Consider the following 21,599-nt stretch of genomic DNA (forward strand, 5'->3'; position numbering starts at 1 on the left):
CCCTCATGAGGTCATCGTGCCAGCATCAGGTGCAAATATGTTCACATTTGGCGAGAGGAAATATGACACTTACATGCACACACCATATGCTGTTTAATCATAGCCAGTTCCAGGAAAAGAAATGATCCATCCAGCTCCTGTTTTGACTCACACAGTTAATTAATATCAGTGCTCTGACATATCACTAAATTGTTTACACTGTTTGGATCTAACAAACACCATTCTCTCTAGCACATTAGATATAGTGGACTGGACATGATGAGTGAGGTGTGTGTGTGTGTGTGTGTGTGTGTGTGTGCGTGTGTGTGTGTGTGTGTGTGTGTGTGTGTGTGTGTGTGTGTCTGTCTGTTAGTGTGTATTCACAAGGCGAGTGATGTGTTACAGGACAGTGGACAGAGCCACAGAAAAAGACTTGAGAATTGCAGTAGTGGATCTAGTCGCCAGAGGGCGGTACATACATAAATGCGTCTTTTTACAGTGGTGCTGGAATGTTTGCGAACCCTTTAGAATTTTCTATATTTCTGTATAAATATGACCTAAAACATCATCAGATTTTTAGACAAGTAAAGTAAAGTAAATCTCAAAGTTGATAAAGAGAACCTAATTAAACAAACGAGACAAAAATATTATACTTGGTCATTTACTTATTGAGGAATATGATCCAATATAACATATCTGTGAGTGGTAAAAGTATGTGAACCTTTGCTTTCAGTATCTGGTGTGACCCCCTTGTGCAGCAATAACGGCAACTAAACATTTCGAGAAACTGTTGATCAGTCCTGCACATCGGCCCGGAGGAAATTTATCCCATTCCTTAGTGCAGAACAGCTTCAACTCTGGGATGTTGGTGGGTTTCCTCACATGAATTCCAGGTCCTTCCCCAACATTTCTATTGGATTCAAGTCAGGACTTTGACTTGGCCATTCCAAAACATTAAATTTATTCTTCTTTAACCATTCTTTGGTAGAACGACTTGTGGTTGGGGTCATTGTCTCGCTGCATGACCCACTTTCTCTTGAGTTTCAGTTCACAGACACATGTCCTTACATTTTCCTTTAGAATTCACTGGTATAATATTTACCAGCAGATATATAGAAAATTCTAAAGGGTTCACAGACTTTCAAGCACCACTTTAAGTGTTTGAGTAATATAAATGACATACCATAATGCCAAAACAAATGTTACATTTTTATACCACAAGAATATTTATGCCAAAACAAATCCCATTACCTGCTTCATACTAAAATTACTAATTGACTAAATATTAAATAAAATGAGTTTACTGTTGCTACAAGACAAAGGTATCCAGTTGTATTAAGTAATGGACCAAGTAAATAAAACATATTTTAATCCTTTCATTTTATTCACTGATCCTTTTGGACTGTCTGCTATTCTGTCCTCCAATTCATAAACTTTTAACGAATCACAAATGTTCATTTTTCACGCACATCTTGTTCTGCTAGTTCTTAATTTCTTCCGACTCTTATCTGTGAGTCAGAGTTATCTGCTCACTAATAAGAGCTGACTGTTTAGGCTAAAAATAGGCCTAGTTGTTTCCCAGTTTATTTTTAAAAACTGACAGCTATTTTCAGATATGAACAATAAAATTTTACTCTACCGTCAGACAAACCAAATAGCATTGTGCTCTGCTATACAGTAAAATCTATGTAAATAATTGTAAAACCAGCAGGGTGCTACATTATCTGCATTAGAGGTCGAACGATAATCCACCGATAGCTTTTAAAGTTGATACCGAATGAAAACATAACACCCAAAGAAAAATATTACTGAACTTATAAAAATAAACAGTACTGACTGTACCATGAAAATATTCGGTACATTTTTAAATGATATAAATATATTAACTATAATTAAATATTAAAGTAAATACAGGATATACATCCAAACTGAGCCTATCAAGCAATTGAACGTAATGGAGGTTAGGACAGATGCAAATGCAGATAAGAGTATATTTAAAGAGAGGCAGGCAGACAAATCCAAAACATGAGACAATAGCGTGGGCAAAAAAACAGGCTATGGGTCAGGCGATCGGCAAACGAATATAAACGTAGCTAAACAGGAATCGAGAACGAGGGCGAGAACAAGAGAACACAAAACACGATGAACAATGGCTTGGTATACGAAAAAAACACGTAATACTTCGCAGATACTAAGTGTTTGAACAGACTCTTTTATGTTTGGTGTGATTGTGTGTGAGATTGGATGCAGGTGTGCGTGATTAGAATGAAAGTGAGTGTTCTGGGAATTGCTATCCATGGCAGCAATGCTTGTAACCACAGTGCAGGATAAGAAATGTAGTCACTGGTTTGCTGTGATATGACAGAGCCAAAAAGTTATACTTCAAATAACAAGACATCAAAAATGAATCAAAAAACAGTTCAACTAACACAACACAATTTGTCAGTGATAGTTTTTATTTCACCTCTAGAGGCCACTCTCGTACTGTACAATCGGTTATCAATCAAAACCAATTAATCATTTGACCTTAAGTTGCAACAGTCCACATTAAACTTTTCTGCATTTATATTATTGTACCAATAGTGTCATTGCTTAACTTGCATTAAAGTATACATTACAAGAAAATGTATTTGTCCTGATGTCCACCTCCCCAATAGAGAGTGTTCTGCATGCATTAGGTTATAGAATGCATATAACAAGGAGCATCACAGTCTGCTTCAATCACACACCTCAACAAGATCGCAAAAAATGACTCAGTGTTAGCTGTCAAATAACTCAGATGTTGATGAGATTTATTAGATTCATCAGGATTGCATTGTATGCGATTAGGCCAGTGGCAATAGAGAAACCATGAAAACACAAGGGTGGAAGATAGTTGAGTTATTGTACATTTAAAAGTAGCAACCTTTTGACTTTCACTTGAGTGCAATTTGGTTGGATACTTCAACTTTTAATTGAGTAAGATTTTGCTTCAGCATAATTTCTCAGGACTTTTCCCACCCGTCTAAATACAGAATAGTACTGTCAGTGTTCTTACAGTGAAAACATCACTTTGGGTAATAGCAAGATATATTACAGCTCTTCAGATATGCCAGTCAGTTCACAACATTCACATAAAAGGGCTGGCTCAAAGATTTGACTGGCTTGTGAACATTATTTTAATCATCTAGAGCAGAAAAGAGAAAAAAGATGAAAAAAAAAGCTAAAAAAAATAAATTAAAAATAATAATGTTGCTTTTACACAACTGTATTTTAGTAGTTTTTTGTATTAGTTAATTAGTTAAAAAAAAAAGAAAGAAAAAAAAAAGATTTCCAGCTTTCTCAAGTCCTCTGTTACTTTGTGTTTATTGATCCCTCCAGCTCAAAATGCCTCCTCCTGGTGGAAATCTGCATTAAACCACCAGCCTGATGTCTATCAGGCTAAGATATAAACTATTCATGTACGCTATACAATCATGTGAAAAAATACGTATGCCCCATGGAAATTGTTGTTTTTTTTTTGACATATTTGGACAAGCAAACATTTGATCATCTCTGAAACAGTGCCAGAAAATGAAGTTGATATACTTGAACAAAAACACAAGGAAAAAGTTTTTTCTATCATTTATACAACAGAAATGAATATAAATATATATATATATGACCACTGTTCCATGTAATATTCTTTCAGTTGCAAGATTTTTGAGGGTTTTCTTGCATGTACTGCACATTTCAATTGCATGCACTGCACTCCCCCCCAACAGTCAATGTGATTCAAATCTGGGCTTTGATTAGGCCTTTCCATAACCTACCATTTCTTCTTTTTGAGCCATTCCTTGGTGGATTTGCTAGTGTGTTTAAAATAATTATCCAATCGAAAGGTCCACTTTTGGGTTCAACTTCAACTTTTGGACAGATGGCTTCACATTATCTTCAAGCACTCTTAACATAAGATTTCCACCGCCGTGCTTCACAGTTTTTCTGAGGTGCTTCCCCAGAAAAGCTGTCATTAGACAGCACCAAACATGTCTGTTTTTACTGTGGCCAGAGAACTCTATCTTTCAGGTGTTTGTCCAGAGCACATTATTACAGAAAGGCCTGGTCTTTGTGTATGTGTTCATTGGCAAACTGTCTTTATCTAATGTTCTTTATAGACAGCAAAGGGTTTTTCCTGGCATGCCTGCAGGTAAAATTTATTCAATTTCTTTCTGATTGAGGAAGCATGCACTTTGACACCAACAGTTGCAAGACTTACTAGCAGATCCTGTGATGAAATTTTGGGGTTCTTGGAGACTTATTCTTGCTGGGATAGCCAGTCCTGGACAAATTGGCAGACGTTTAAAATATCCGCCACTTGTTGATTATTTTCCTTACAGTGGAATGATGTATTTAAAATAATTTGGAGATCTTTTTAAATCCCTTGCCAGACTCATAGGCATCTTTGTATGCATTTTTCTGAAGGCCTTACAGAACTCTTTAGATCTTGGCATGATGACACCACATACCTCAATAACAAAGGAACAAAAACACCAGACACTAGATATGAGAGGGGTATAAATAAGACAGGTTCCACCTGCACTCTCTAAGCAGGTTCTGATCACTGACACACAATCTTGAAAACCTGATTCTAATTTTATGGATTTGAAGGTGTGATAAATGTAGGGGTGTACTTACTTTTTCCATGTGACTGATTTGTTTATTTTGTTAATTTAAATTGTGAAAATCACTACAAAATGTCAATTTTATGTCATTTGATAGAGTGTATCACCTTGATTAATAAGCACTGTTTCAAAGAGGATCAAATGTTTGCTTGTCCAAATATGTCAAAAAAAACCCCAACAATTTCCATGGGGTGTACTTATTGTTTCACATGACTGTAGATACACTCTCACTGAAATTACAGCCAAACAACTTATTGAAACATATTGAAATTTGGAGCATTGTTTTAGGTGATTAATGAAGATCAGCTGGCTAGTTCCTTAACAGCTTTTGTTGTGTTTGTCTAGAGTTTGGTCCTTCACAGCTAGTTGTGAGTTTTCCAGTATATGTTCACCACATTATTTTTTAACTAGCTTGCTAATGTTTACTGGCTACTACTGTTTGCTCTCTTGCTTTGTTGCTCTTTCCACTGAGGGCGAATTGACTATTGTGGACCTTTTGATTTTTTGCCTCGTTTGTTATTTTCGCTGACTTGTATAGCAATCTTTAGGAGTATCAGACTTTGAGTGCTACCTTCTTTCTCTTTAATAAACTGCTGCAGTTACAGTGTGTTACATAGATTACTGCTTAGGTTTACTGGAGTGAGCTGTTGGATTGACTTTCTTTCACTTATTTCATAGTAACTGTGACAGTCACATCGATGAAGATTTTAATTGTCATAATAATTAATGTATTACTGAGTAAATTATGAAAATGGAATCAGATGATTACATCTTCAGAAGACATTTAATTCTACAATTAACATCTTGAATATTTGAATGTGCCCTGAAGGTCTAATGAATTGCCATTCGCACTGGGTGAGCAGCTATTGACATTTCCACCAAGTGTCTTCAAATCCCTAAATTCCCAAAAGTTACTTACTGCTGCTTTAAAATGTATTATTAATGCATATGGGAATCTATTATATGATGTCATTAGTTAACAAAAAAAACACAAGACTCCATTACAAATAAAACAACAATAATTATGCAGAATCAACATAGTGGTTTTATTCTAATGATAACCACCATCACGCCCACAAATGTTATAATCAATACTGGATCTCTTTCACATGATAAGCAACAGCATACTTGCAGTATAACCCTACTCTTAAAGTCCCAAAAGGATTTTAAGCTAAAGTGCACAAATACCGATGCATTAGAATGAGATACCTATTAAGGGACAAAAATGATAAAATCCATTTGAATGTAAGATGGCTTCCACTACTAATATGCACTAAAATAGGGGGGAAATTACATACTGCAACTTGAAAAGCTAGCAAAAGAACCAATACTCAAAAAGCCCTTTCTGGGACTTTAAGCAAAGTTGTTTTTCCAGTCAGTTTAATTTTCAATGTATATAACAGTTCCCCACTCAGTTGTGCAGGTCTTAATATTTTCCCATACCAGTTAAAACTACACATATTATTTACATCATAAAAATCATCAGTCTGGAATATCTCATATTCAAAGTAGAAATAATATACCTATTTTACATATTTTCCCTGGCAACAAGTAAGCTTAAATATGTCTTCATGATAATAACACTAATACTGATACTTTGAGAGAGTGATGAAAATAATACATTTTCAATATCACTAGTAAAACTGAAGGCAATAATTACTGTCTTTGTGCACTACATATGTAAGTATACAACAATGTGTGTTATAATGGAAGTGTTTTGCATTGTACATTGCTTGTGCAATAAATCTCCCTGTATAACACCATGTAACGAAATGGTTACTATTCCATTACAATGTTCATATCTTAACATTTTTGTTAAGATAACTCATAACCTAGCTTATTTCACACTACTCTCAAGATCAGGTTTGCTCTTTTACACTCTTTCAAACCATAACACACTGTAGATAATCTCTCTCTCTCTCTCTCTCTCTCTCTCTCTCGCTCTCTTTAGGTCTGTTTCCATCCAAATGTCTCTCAAATGTTAAGCAAATATTCAAAAAATCAGCAAAAAAAAAAAAAAAAAAAATACAAAAAATGCAAATCAGTGTTTTGTTTCAATTTATGCTTAAATTAAAAATTTGTAGAAATACAGGTGGATGGAAATGCCTCTAACATGGCGAGGCGCTCATGCGCATGTGTGTGTGGTAATGAGGGGGTGGCACGGCAGGTGGTGGCATGGACAGGGGCAAGCTCTGGGACTCTGTGGGGTGGAGAGGGTGGTTGTGGCTAAAGTGTGAGGGTGACTGAAGCTGGAATGCAACTGCAGACTCGGGGCTGGAGGCAGCTGTGGCGCTAGGTGCTGATACACTGTGCTGGGCGATGAGTTTGGCTGGAGGCTGCTGGGCCTGTGCTAGCTGAATGGACACATCACTGGAGAGCTCAGAGGCACTGCGAGCACGTTGGTGAGGCGGCCACGTGTCAGGCTGCAGGAATTGACCACTGTAGTCACTGCTCTCAGACAGACGGGGGCGGTAGAGTGCTGGGTGAGGCCGATACATCTCCTCTTCAGTGTAACGCTTCATGAAGAGATACACAGACATCACACCTGCACCCTGATAGAGAGACAGAGGTGTATGAAATTGACATGACTGAAGCAGACTACACTTTCCTATACCATTAATTTAATTTGGCACACGACATGTCATTTAACATGTACAAAAAAGGGTAGCATAAAAGAACAAACATAGCCCTCATTTTTCCCCGGTATTCCATCAGTGGATGAATGACATGTTTAAGATTTTGAAGTGATTTAATGCTTTAGCAAGTTTTCTCTTGAAAACAGCTCTTCAAATCAGTACATTTTCTTTTGCTTTAACACACACACACACACACACACACACACACACACACACACACACACACACAAATTGCTCCCTAAGCAACCGTGATATCATGGTAGTGAGGAGACCCTGCTGATTCAAGCAGAAAAAAAATGGTTTTAGCCAGAACTACAATTTTGCTAAATCCTTACTCTAGCAGCACACACACACACACACACACACACACACACACACACACACACACAAAATGGCTCATGCATCAAAAATCAATCCCCCCTTTCCTTTCCTTTTCTTTTCATTCCTTTACTTTCCATTTGATTATTTTTCTTTTCTTTCCTTTCCTTTCCTCTTCTTTCCATTCCTTTACTTTCCATTCCATTATATTTCTTTTCTTTCTTTTCCTGTTTTTTACATTCTTTTACTTTCCATTCCATTATTTTCCTTTCCTTTGCATTACTTTCCTGTCCATTTAATTCCATTCATTTCTTTTCATTTCCATTCCATTATTTTTATTTCCTTTCCTTTCCATTCTATTGCATTCATTTCCCTTCCATTATTTTCTTTTCCTTTCTTTTCCTTTGCATTCCTTTCCACTCCATTCCCTTTCCTTTTCATTCCATTGCATTCCTTTCCTTTCCATTCCATTATTTTCCATTTCCTTTGCATGCCATTAATTTCCTCTCCATTCTATTGCATTCCTGTCCTTTCCGTTCCTGTGCTTTCCATTCCATACAATTCTTTTGCATTCCTGTACTTTCCTTTCCATTCCTTTCTTTTCCATTCCATTATTTTTCCTTTCCTTTGCATTCCATTCCTTTCATTTACATTCATTGCCTTTCCATTGTTTTCTTTTAAATTCCTTTCCTTTGCATTCCTTTCCTGTCCTTCACATTTCTCATGTAAACCCTGTGTACTAGTGAAAAACAAGTGTTATTAAGATCTAATCACAGCCTTCATTTACAAACAGATTGGGTCCTCAAGATGAACCCAATCTCATTCAATAATCACTAACTGTTTTCTCATACAATGTCTGCATCTATAATACATCGAATAGGAACTCAACCTGCTTGAAATGCTGAACACTTGTGCTCATTGTATTCACATGGTAAAATCGACAGCAGCATATGTTGATGTTATAAGTTGCTCCAGGTAAGTGGAGAGCAGAATTCTGTAAGGCGCTGTAAGTCTTAAACATCTGCTATACCCACAGTGCATCTGTAGATGGTACAATCAAATTTATCACAAAGATCTTTTTGGTAATAAATAGATCATTTAGAAATTTCTGACCTCTTTGAGGAGGAAGGAGCTGGCAGCAAACGCAAAGGACCAGCCATAATGATAGTTAAAGAAGTGCTCCGGTTCTCTAGGCCTGTTCATCACCTCATCGTTTATACTGGAAATATAGAGCACCAATCCCACCACCAGACTTAGACCTGAGAGACAGAGACAGAGAGAGAGGGTTATGTGATAGTTTTGCAGAAACTGTCAGAAACATCTCCCCATTGAAGCGTACAGAAGGCATCCTAGACAGATGCCCGAACCACCTCAACTGGCTCCTTTCAATGCAAAGGAGCAGTGACTCTACGTTGAGCTCCACTCGTATGTCCAAGCTCCTCAGTCTATCTCTAAGGGTGAGCCCAGCCACCTTGTGAAGGAAGCTTATTTTTGCCGCTTGAATCCGTGACCTCATTCAATCGGTCACTATCCAAAGCTCGCGACCATAGGTGAGGGTTTGGACGTAGACTGTAGATTAGTGGGACGAATAGTAGATCCATAACACATCATTAGCTTTACAGAAATCACTTGAAATAAACTAGCAGGTGCTACAGGAGCAATATACATAAATGAAATTGATTACTTTCTCAATATTGATTTTTCCCCCCAAATGCTTTTTAAGGACATACTAAATGTAAATAGATTAAGCATACGTTGTCCAAAATATAAATTATACAAAAACTATGTACATCGAAATATGTTTTGCACATGAACACACACACATACACACCCATAAACACACACGCCCAGCTACCCCCCCCCCGCGCACACACACACACACACACACACACACACACACACACACACACACACACACACACACACACCATGCCTCAGGCAGGACATCAGGACGTGAACTCCATCTGGATACATCACTTCACACAGGCACCCTACTGCAAAGTATGTCCTATACACACACACCCATTTCAGTCATAGAATGCCCCGCTAATCCAATGCCTCACTTGCTCCTCCTTCTAACACCAACACCTTCTGACATGGCTGAAAAAAAGGTGGGTGAAATGTTTTTTTTCCCAAACAGTTTGTCAGTGGAAGCTGGAGAGCAGACGGAACAGATTGTGCCTAGATTAAAGAAGGCCTTTCCTGTTCAGATTCAAGGTTAAAGCTACAGTGAAGTAAACATCACTGTGTTCTGCATACAAATTTTCTGACAGAACTAGTTACTCAAGTTACTCAAAAATTATTTTGGTATATGAGCAATTGACAGGATTTGGTCCCCAAGACCTTGTATTAAATAAGAAAAATCACTACAACATAACTTATCAAAGTGAATTAATAAATGTATACATATTTACTATGTAATGCAATATGAATATGAAAAATTTTGATCTTTTAAAAGTTTGTGCTGCCTGGGAATATCAGCAGTTTGCCTTGTCTCTATTAAGCCCCATTACAATTGCATAGATTAAGTATGTTAAAAGTTCTATAAAATAAAACAAACATTTATTTATATATTTATTTTTCCTAAAAGGCTGTTGTATTTTTCTAAAGAATTGCAGCATTGTCTATTAGTCTATTAACACTATGGTGTTTTTTTTTTTTTTTTTTTTTTTTATAATAATGAAAGTAAATGACATTAAATTTTAAATGAAATTTAAAATAATGAAGCCTACTTACACTTACAGCCTACTTTCCTGTTACCTCATTTTCTCCAATTATTGTCTATCTTTAGCCATTTGGCAATTCCTACTAGCTAGTTCTCCCCATCACACAACAGATGAAGGCTAGCACATGTTGCCTACATGACATGTGAAGCCGCCACTGTATCCTTTTGAACTGCTACTCGTGCTGCAAAAAATACACAACACTGAAAAAATAACACAGTGAATTTACTTAATTCAAATGTGAACATCGGGTCCATATGAATAAACAGAATTATATTAACACATTTTCATTTCGTACAACAATTTGTTTTTGAATTTAATTAAATTAAAGTTAATTTAATGCTATAGTTATTTTTCCTGTCAGTGCCAACATCCTTGAGAAATTTTATAGCATATTGTTAATCATGTTACTTTTGACAAGGTTTATTAGCGGAGGTGGATGCAAGTGCAGATTCTATTTATGTGAAGCTTAAATAGCAACCAAAACAGTGAGACTATAAGCGATACTGTGGCAACACAAGCATGACAACAACAAAAGCTCGACCATGGGTGTGGCTCAATCAGCTCCCTAGTTCAGCAGTCAGGGCATTGATAAAGGTGTCGGCCATTTTAAGGATTATTTCAATTGCAAAATGCTTCCAGTGCACTGGAATGTTTGCTTCCTAAAAAATCCCACAATGCACCACAAAAACCAGGAAGCATTGATGCTCACTATGTTCCCTTACTGGAAATGACATCATGTTTTCTGAAACCTCTCAGCTTGAAAAAAATGAGGGACGAACTCTCAGCCAACATTACTAAAAAAGTAAGTAGCGTGTTATCATTGTTGTTACTCTCAAATGATTACTTATGTCAGTCATTTTTAACTTTATTTGAAGTTCTATAAACTGTTTATTTGCGTCTAATGACCTTTAAGTATTCAGTGATTTGTAAAAAGAAATCCACTAGATAGTCAACGATCCTGCATGAAGTATCATGATAGAAAGGTGTGATTAAGCTTACAAATTTATATTACATAAAAAACTTAAATATTTTTAAGTTTTTGGTGATGTTTTACAACGTCAGTATGTAGTTATGTTGCCGAAAATCGAGTTATCAGTGTCCCAGTGTGTAGTGAGCCAGGGTCGAAACTCATGTATACAATATACTGATTCAAGACCTAGGGAGCAAGGAAGCTGATTGAGACACACCACATGAGATCCTGAAAAACCGAAACTTATATAGTGGTGCTAATCAAGGTGAGACAAGACACAGGTGAGGGTGATTGAGACATGTGACATGCTGGGGCTGATGGGAAGTGCAGGTCAGCACCCCTTTGGTGCTATCATGACAACTACTGCATGAATTGATCAAAGTGACTCTACATAATTCAAAATAGCAATTTACATAAAAATATTTAGATTTCATTGTTGCTTATACAAAATTTTATTTAAATATTTTCTTTAGAAAATATTTAAATAAAATTTTGTATAAGCAATGAAATGTAAATATTTTTATGTAAACTATACATAATATGTTTTCTTAAATCTGACCGACCACATATTCTCTTTGTTTCAGTGAAGGCAGCTGAACACACTTAGATGAAAGCACTAACTAATTTTGCTTTCTTTGACTCCCAGTCATTCTTTATTCAAATCATAGACACATGGTATGAATTTCAAGCTTAATATGACTGGGTTAAAAAAAAAGTCAAACCTTTTCAGACAATAATTCAAAAATAATAATTAGGTCATCAGACCAGAGGTGGGACAACGTGTTTTGTTGAAAATGAAAACATACTCCTGTCAAATGAAATGAATAGGAAAGCAGAAATTGTAATTGTATGTATTGTGGCCAGGCACAAAGGGCATCTATGTACCATACACAACAAACCTAAATTATTTATAATTTTATGTTGCCATGAACCAGGAACAAATGGATGGAGCTAGGAAAATTTAACAAAAATATTAGTCTATCTGTTTCTCTTACATTCCTGCCTCCTCAGTTCTACCTACTTACAGTACCAGGGTTTCACAAGTATTTTGTTTTTCTTTGCACCAACACACCTGATTCAGCTTATGAACACCTTGATAAATACTGCCCAGAAAAACTAAAAGGTAATAATAATGTGATATGAAGCAGCAGGTCAAATGAGTACAAATTTATCATTTTGAAGATCTTTAAAGAGAAAGGCATTAAAATATATAAGGCACATAAATTGCAACATGAAAGCCATGACAACAGGCCAAATGGTTTATCCTGAAGGAAAATGACTCATAGTCTAAATACCCCATGAAGCCAATACACACTTAATATACCAATGAACATTTTATATCTAGTAATGACAATCTCTCTCTCTCTTTCTTTAACCTGCAAGTCTATTCCTCCTGTTCCATAACCTCAGGTTTGTAACAATACAATCAAAATAGAAAAATCTTGTTCCCATTCAAAGGGAACACAACGTTGTGTGAGCTTCCATGCTGTGGGAAGTGCCCTCGCGCATGACTGGTATCTGAAGTCTGTGTAAAAATCACCCCAGCCATGGTCAGGTGACGTGGCATTTCACACGTTGTGTGATTATAAAACGGCGCCTGTAAAGCACATCATCAGCATTATCATCTACAACAAAGACCACATGTCAGTTGTTTGTGTGAACACTCCTAAAACACTTCACTTCCTCTCTATTAAAAAAAGATCTCTTTCTTTTCCAGTCCCTTTGCAAAAAAAGGTATGAGTCAGAGAGAGTTCAGGAAGTGTGTTACTCCTTGCTCCCGTTTTATTACTGAGGGGGACGGACACACTTTCTGTGTGAAGTGTTTGGGAGTGGAGCATGCTGCAGTGGCAATTGAGAAAGCTCTTGGCTCACTCAGTTCTCGGCCGAAGTGAGTTGGGTTTCGGAAGCTGGGGGCTCTGGGGATCCCTTATGGATCTGGAGGAGGAGCTGGAGACAAGTGCTGCTCTATCTCTTGCTCTGTCCTTGAGAAAGTCTGTCTGGATCTGACTCTCTGCTTCTGGGTTTTGGAGCTCGTGTTGTGACTTCTCCTTCCGGTATGGAGAGTCAACCCATAGCCAACCCAGAGCCAACTCCGAGGAGCCAGAGGGGGGAGCCAGTGCACCAAAAATAGAGAGCAGCTCTCAAGCATATAAAGAGCTGCTTGAAGTGATTACTAAGACTGTAGAAAAACTGAATTTAGACTGTACTGGGGAAGAGGAAGATGGCTCATAGCAGGCTGGATGAAAGTAAATCTCCCTCACACTGCAAAAAAACTCCCCTTTTTTTCCAGAAGTGCATGATGAAATATCATGCTTCTGGGGAAAACCATACACCAGCCGTATTTATAACCCCGCGACGTTGTATTATTCGGCCAACGTGAGGGATGAACAATACGGGTATTTGGCTATGCCAAAGGTGGAAGAGGCACTTGCAAGCTACCTATATCCATCAGTGGCAGAGAATTTAGCGGGTCCAGCTTTGCCATCCAAGCCAAGTAAGGCCACCTCAAGTTTGGTTGGCAAAGCCTACGTGGCAATGGGTCTTGCTTGTGGGTCACTGCATACAATGGCAATGTTGCAGGCCTACCAAGCAGACCTGCTGAGTGAGCTTGACAGGGGGGAGGGAATTGGACCGAGGCAGTGTCAGAGCTTCACCGCACCACGGATTTGTCTCTCTGTGGTGCTATGGTTTAACCTCTCAGGAATGGGGGATAACGATAAGGTCTCCCTGCTGGACGCCCCTGTTTAACCTTCTAGCTTGTTCGGTGGTGCAGTTAATACCATTGCCAACAGGTTTCGCGAGGTGAAACAGCAAATGGCGGCATTCAGCCAGTTAATTCCTCATAACATCGAATTCACCCATGGCATCCATGAGTGGAGCCCAGGCCAGCACTAGTGCGAGGGAGGCACAAAAGTTGAGTGTTGTGGCTAGAAGGCCTGATTTGAGAATGATCATTAATTCCACGCAGGCAAAGATGGAACGGTATTTGCAATATATTGCCCAGTCACAGGAAGTTTCCAAGGTTTGCTTTTGTAGGCAATGAGTACCAATATTGGGTTCTTCCCTTCAGCCTAGCTTTATCCCCTTGCACCTTCACGAAGTGCATGGATGGCGCTTTGGCTCCCTTTTGACTTCAGGGCATCTGTGCAGTAAACTACCTGGAGGACTGGTTAATTCTAGTGCGGTCCAGGGAGTTGGCGATTCAACATTGAGATGTTGTTCTCATCCACATGAGGGGCTTGAGGCTCAGGGTGAACCCCAAGAAAAGTATCTCCAGTGCAGAGGATGACTTTTCTAGGGATTATATGGGATTCTACTATGATGAGGGCAATTCTATACTCAACATATGTAGGGTCAATCCCCAATATTGAGCAAGATATAGCTAGGCCGGGACATCCCCTCCAGTCTCTATGAGAGACTGGTGGGGCTTATGGAAGCAGCAGCCAACATCATACCATTGGGCCTATTGCACATGAGACTGTTTCAGTGGTGGCTGAAAAGTTGTAATCAGTGAGAATAATCAGTGTCACGCGGCGGTGACTAATTGCTTTGAGAATTTGGAGGTGTCCCCGTTTTGTAGCCTCGGGTCACACTCTTGGGGTGTCTCCTTATTGAAATATGGTAATGACAGACACCACCCCATAGGCTGGGCGCAGCCTTAGATGGCCGTCCAGCTCACGGTCTCTGGAGCAGCCCTCATTCTTTATTCCTCAGTTGAGAGGTGACCATGTGATGTGACAGGCAATACAATGGTGGTCTCATATATCAACCACCAGGGAGGGTTACGTTCACGTCCCTTCTTCATGCATACGCATCTAATTCTTCTCTGGGTGGAGGGAAAGTTTTTGTCAGTGAGTGCAATATACATTTTGGGCAATCAGAATGTGGGGGCAGACATCCTGTTGAGGCAGGGGCTGAGGCCCACGGATTGGAGGCTCCACCCACAAGTGGTGCAGTCCATATAGTGGCGGTTCAGACAAGTGGAAGTGGATGTGATTTCCTCAGAGGAAACAACACACTGCCCGCTGTGGTTCACCCTCACTCCTCCCGCACCACTGGGGCTGGATGCCATCATACACAAGTGGCCGAGGTCACGTCTGTAACCTTCACCCCGATCGTTCGGCTCCCACAAGATTTCGCTAAGACCGTCTACATCTGCTGCTATAGCTGCTTATTGGCCAGCTCAAATATGGTTTTTGGAGATAATGTTTTTTAGATGGCACTCCCCAGGAGATTTCCATTCGTAGGGATCTACTGTCTCAAGCCAGAGGGTTGATTTATCACCCTCAGCTGGAACTATGGAAACTGTGGGTCTGGCCCCTGAGGGGCACCAGCTCATAGATTCTGGTCTCTCAACTGAAGTTGTAAAGAGCACCATTGCCGCTTTTCCACCAAAATTAATAAAATTAATAAGACTTTTTTCAAGGGACCATTTGATTCATTGAGACCTTTTTTGTCTGCATTTCCATCATGGTCTAAAGTACCTTGAACATTACTCAAATTAGTCCGGTGATGTATGATTCTTGGTGAGGATATGAAGCCCCAAAGTATGCTACAATCAAACTGATTACTGACACAAAGTAAGCTGATTTTAATGATGTAATAATGTAAAATGTTTGCTCCGCTACATGTAGCAGGCTCTGATTGGAACTTTTGAACAGTAACAAATGAATGTGTTGCAACCAACCTGGTGGTCTAGTGGTAAGGATTTGGTGCTCTCACTGCTGCAGCCTGGGTTTGATTCCCAGTGACAGAATAACATATTTTAAAAAATCTTTGGATAAAAGTGAGTGTTTTAAAAATGGACAGTCTATTTTCTGAAATCTGATAATGACACTGCAGCAACAACAAGCAAGGAGGAGATTCATTCTGTGCTGCTGTTGATTGTGATGTATTGCTTTGCTAAAGAGGTAATTGAGAAAATGCTAGAAAAGAGATGAGCAGTCGAAGTAAAGAATTCAGAATGCTCGTAATGCTAGACTTAAAGTAAGCAAATGGATTTTATCAGCTATTGCTGAGATGACTGAGATGAACATGCATGCACAAGCTTCTCTCTGCCCTGTTTTCCTGTGTGAACAATGCCCAGCACGCTTAACCAACATATCCAGTTCCCACTGTATTTTGTCCTCATCGTGGGTCCAACGGTCATATTTTTTAAGAAACTCCATTGTATTGGTTGAAATTGCAATAAACAACTGTTACGGTACGCACCGCAACAGATTTTTAAAAATGGTGGTTGAAAAAAAATGCTGCGTCTACAGTACTCAATCAGCATGTTAAGCGCCTAAATCCCACTCCCCAAAGTTCCTGGCTTTTGAAAAAGTACCACCTCCCAAGTAGAGTCTTTGCGCGGTCTAAATATTTTACCCGGAACTTAATTTAGACCCTGGTCACGGCGATGGAAACACACCTAGTACCTTCAAAAGTCCCTAGTTCCTGGGGAAAGTTCCTGCGGTGGAAAAGCTGCACATGTTGAATGCTATAGCACTATCCACAAGAAAACTGTATACACTCAAGTGGCGACTTTTTGTCTAATAGTGTGAGGAACGTCAGTTAGACCCAGTAAACTGCGCAATAGCTACAGTCCTGTACAGGGACATTTCTCAGCAGGGTTGGCTCCTTCTACAATTAGGGTCTACGTGGTCACCATTTTGGCCAGCCACACCCCTATTGATGGAGCCTCTCTGGGGCAACATCCTCTAACTTCGAGGCTTATGTGTGGTGTCAGGTGGCTGAGGCCCATCTGCGGACCACAGATACCTTCCTGAGACCTTTCTGTGGTCCTGGAAGGTCTGTCAGGTGCCCCATTTGAGCCCTTAGAGTCAGCTTCCGAGAAGCTTCTGACTCTAAAGCTAGCTCTTCTGCTGGACCTGACATCTCTCAAGTAAGTAGGAAATCTACTAGCTCTCTCTGTTGCCTCTTCCTGCCTTGACTTTGCCCTTGGATTAACCAAGGCCTTCCTATATCCTAGGCCAGATTATATTCCTAAAATGCCTATGTCTGCTGCCCAGCCAGTATTATCGCAGGCTTTCTGCCCTCCTCTGTTCCTCAACAAGTGAAATTGGACCTACTGTGTCCAGTAAGTGCTCTTGCTGGTCTGCTTTGGCGGAGACAGTAAAAGTAAACTGTATCAAAGCAGCGCCTCTCTAATTGGATAGTGGAAGCAATCTCTTTCATTTATGAGGTGCGCAGTCTCACTACGCCTCTGGGCATAAGGGCTCATTCCACTAGGGGGGCTGCCTCCTCAAAGGGTTTATCCAAAGAGATACCCTTACAGGATGTGTGTGTTGCAGCGAGGTGGTCTACGCCACACATATTCATTCGATATTACAGTCTGGACATGGATTTCCTCCCATGAAGTGGTTATTCTCGTTCCCACAGTGTAAAGCTTGCGCAACGTTGAGGTCCATTTGAAAGGGAAAGTCTGGGCTATGCATGTAAACCTGTTCTCTGAGAAGGGATCAAGACATTGTATAGCTTTGTCATACTGGGGCATGCCTGTGAATTGTGTCTTCGCTTCAGATAATAGAGCCTGATAACGTGGTTTACAGCTGCCATTTTATAATCACGCAACACTCAAAATGCCACGTACCTGACCGTGGCAGGCCTTTAAATAGGCGCGATTTCACACAGACTTCAGATACCGGTCACGCGTGAGGGCGCTTCCCACAGCATGAAGCTCATAGAATGTCTAGTTCCCTTCTCAGGAACATTTTCATGTTTGATTTACCTCATATGCACTGTAAATCATTACACTACCCATACAACATGAGCTTTAAGAGATTAGAGAAGGCATCATTAGCAAAGTAGAGTAATTCCAGCAGTGCCCAATGTGTGAGTGCCAGACAGTAATAAACAAAAGCAGATGGAGAACCTTAATGATAAGACAAGGGGTTTAAAATGGATCAAGACAACTCTAATCAAATGCAGATGGTATGGCTACACTCCATTTAGAACTGAAAATATAGCATTACATAGAGAGACTTTATTCTTTATACATCGATCTTTGTTTATGAAAATTCCATTAGTAAACCTTAAGGTCCATTTTCTGGCAGTAAGCATAGGTAGAGATCATGGCTCATTTACCACCTATGATCACATGTGTGAATGTCTGTGGGTATGTTATTAGATGAAATTTTGGGCAATCATATATTGAAATGTGGACATATACTGTAAAGAACTGTAACTTGTCTCATAATGTGGTAAATTTCATCTGAAACGTCACCTGACACAGTAACAAATTACAGAAAAGCACATCCCTCTAAGATCGCACTCAAAGATACAGACAAAGAAAACCCTCCAGTCATCAACAGTTCTTTAATAATGGCTGGATAGGATGCCAAATTGAGTGAAATTAAATCTGCAGGATTCTGGTTACTGCACACAAAAGGAAAATCTGTCAGCACTATGCTGATACACTATACAGTATCTCACAAAAGTGAGTACACCCCTCACATTTTTGTAAATATTTGATTATATCCTTTTATGTGACAACACTGAAGAAATGACACTTTGCTACAATGTAAAGTAGTGAGTGTACAGCTTGTGTAACAGTGTAAATTTGCCGTCCCCTTAAAGTAACTCAACCGACAGCCATTAATGTCTAAACCGCTGGCAACTTAAGTGAGTACACCCCTAAGTGAAAATGTACAAATTGGGCCCAAAGTGTCAATATTTTGTGTTGTCACCATTATTTTCCAGCACCGCCTTAAGCCTCTTGGGAATGGAGTTCACCAGAGCTTCACAGATTGCCACTGGAGTCCTCTTCCACTCTTCCATGATGACATCATGGAGCTGGTGGATGTTAGAGACCTTATGCTCCTCCACCTTCCGTTTGAGGATTCCCCACAGATGCTCAATAGGATTTAGGTCTGGAGACATGCTTGGCCAGTCCATCACCTTCACCCTCAGCTTCTTTCGCAAGGCAGTGGTCATCTTGGAGGTGTGTTTGGGGTCATTATCATGTTAGTATACTGCATACTGATCATGCTCTGCTTCAGTATGTCACAGTACATGTTGGCATTCATGGTTCCCTCAATGAACTGTAGCTCCCCAGTGCCGGCAGCACTCATGCAGCCCCAGACCATGACACTACCACCAACTTGCTTGACTGTAGGCAAGATACACTTGTCTTTGTACTCCTCACCTGGTTGCCGCCACACAAGCTTGACACTATCTGAACCAAATAAGTTTATTTTGGTCTCATCAGACCACAGGACATGGTTCCAGTAATCCATGTCCTTAGTCTGCTTGTCTTCAGCAAACTGTTTGCGGGCTTTCTTGTGCATCATCTTTAGAAGAGGCTTCCTTCTGGGACGACAGCCATGCAGACCAATTTGATGCAGTGTGCGGCGTATGGTCTGAGCACTGACAGGCTGACCCCCCACCCCTTCAACTTCTGCAGCAATGCTGGCAGCACTCATATGTCTATTTCCCAAAGACAACCTCTGGATATGACGCTGAGCATGTGCACTCAACTTCTTGGTCGACCATGGCGAGGCCTGTTCTGAGTGGAACCTGTCCTGTTAAACCGCTGCATGGTCTTGGCCACCGTGCTGCAGCTCAGTGTCAGGGTCTTGGCAATATTCTTATAGCGTAGGCCATCTTTATGTAGAGCAACTATTCTTTTTTTCAGATCCTCAGAGAGTTCTTTGCCATGAGGTGCCATGTTGAAGTTCCAGTGACCAGTATGAGGGAGTGTGAGAGCGATGACACCAAATTTAACTCACCTGCTCCCCATTCACACCTGAGACCTTGTAACACTAACAAGTCACATGACACTGGGGAGGGAAAATGACTAATTGGGCCCAATTTGGACATTTTCACTTAGGGATGTACTCACTTTTGTTGCCAGCGGTTTAGACATTAATGGCTGTGTGTTGAGTTATTTTGAGGTAACAGTAAATGTACACTGTTATACAAGCTGTATACTCACTACTCTACATTGTAGCAAAGTGTAATTTCTTCAGCGTTGTCACATTAAACTATATAATCAAATATTTACAAAAATGTGAGGGGTGTACTCACTTTTGTGAGATACTGTAGGTGTGATGGTCAGGTGTCCACATACATTTGGCCATATAGTGTATGAGCATCAGCGGAAGCGTCAGCCCTTATCGTGTGAAGACCGAGCTCGTGTAAAGACCTGCGAGTCTACCTGCACAAGTCCACCGAGCAAGGACACCAACAACACAACACTCACGTTGCTAAGTACACTTTTTCTCCTCTCTTCCTCTAGCTGTTTACCTGTTTACACACTAACATGTGTCATCAGTTTATCCCTGTTATTTACCACAGTCGCATACCACAGCACACTCCCAGAAAGTACACAACTTGGACAACCTACGTTCTCTACATGTGGCCTCTGCAGATTCCTTCTCGTTCTCAATTGGACTTTGGAATTGCCAATCTGCCGTCAACAAGGCTGGGGAACTAGGGCAGTTCAACAAAGAGTTTGACTTGCTACTGTCAACCATCCCGGATGACGGAACTCCTCTCGTGGTTCTCAGTGACTTCAACATTCAGCTAGACAAGTTGCATGCAGCTGATTTTCTTGCACTCCTTCCCACATTTGACCTCAAGCAGTTCGCCACACCAGCAACTCACAAAGCTGGCAAACAGCTCAACCTCATCCTCACACTTAACTGTATCACACAAAATATTCTTATTACTCCTCTCCATACCTCTGACCATTTCTTTATCCAGTTTTCTATTTCTCTACCCTCACCCCCTCACTGTCTCCACCTTCTATCTCCTTTCATTGCAATCTTCGCTCTCTTTCCCCCTCACACTTCTCCTCCATTGTCACAAACTCACTTTCCTCCGATAGCCACCTCTCCTCACTGACTTAAACACAGTAACTGACATCCTATGTTCCACTCTAACATCTTCTCTTGACAGCATCTTCCCCCTAACCTCCAGACCAGCTCACACATCACTCCCTAGCCCTTGGCTCTCAGAAGCTCTGCATAAAAACCAGGCCAAACTAAGAGCAGCTGAAAGTAAATGACATACATCTAATGATCCGAATGACCTAACCAATTACCAAACACTTATTTCCTCTTTTTCCCATCATTTTCCCATCTCCACTACTCAAGTCACATATTACCAAGCGAAGATTGGCAGCTCTCCTGACACCCATACTCTATTCAAAACCTTTTCTTCTCTTCTCTGTCCCCCTCCTCCCCCTTCCCCGACCTCTCTCACTGCAGATGACTTTGCCACTTTTTTTTCTAACAAGGTTACATCAATCAGGAACCAATTCTCAACCCCAGACACACAAAGACACACTCCACCTCCATGTAACTCTCAACTGGTCTCCTTCTCTCCT

General features: G+C 40.1%; 1 protein-coding gene across 2 annotated transcripts in view; it reads right to left on the reverse strand.

Moving 5' to 3' along the window:
• Positions 1–4,813: 4,813 nt before the first annotated feature.
• The window catches only part of cacng7b (calcium channel, voltage-dependent, gamma subunit 7b), a 32,289-nt gene continuing 15,503 nt past the window's right edge, over positions 4,814–21,599 (reverse strand). The window contains exons 5-6 of one of the 2 annotated variants that reach the window (XM_017459509.3): positions 8,687–8,832; positions 4,814–7,171 (exon numbers count right to left, since the gene is read on the reverse strand). In XM_017459509.3, the coding sequence (XP_017314998.1) occupies positions 6,728–7,171; positions 8,687–8,832 (590 nt within the window). In that variant the 3' untranslated portion in view covers positions 4,814–6,727. The remainder of the gene's footprint in view (positions 7,172–8,686; positions 8,833–21,599) is intronic. The other variant, XM_017459450.3, reaches the window with a different exon arrangement.

This window comes from Ictalurus punctatus, chromosome 1 (genome assembly GCF_001660625.3).
Source record: "Ictalurus punctatus breed USDA103 chromosome 1, Coco_2.0, whole genome shotgun sequence".
NCBI classification, from domain to species: domain Eukaryota; kingdom Metazoa; phylum Chordata; class Actinopteri; order Siluriformes; family Ictaluridae; genus Ictalurus; species Ictalurus punctatus.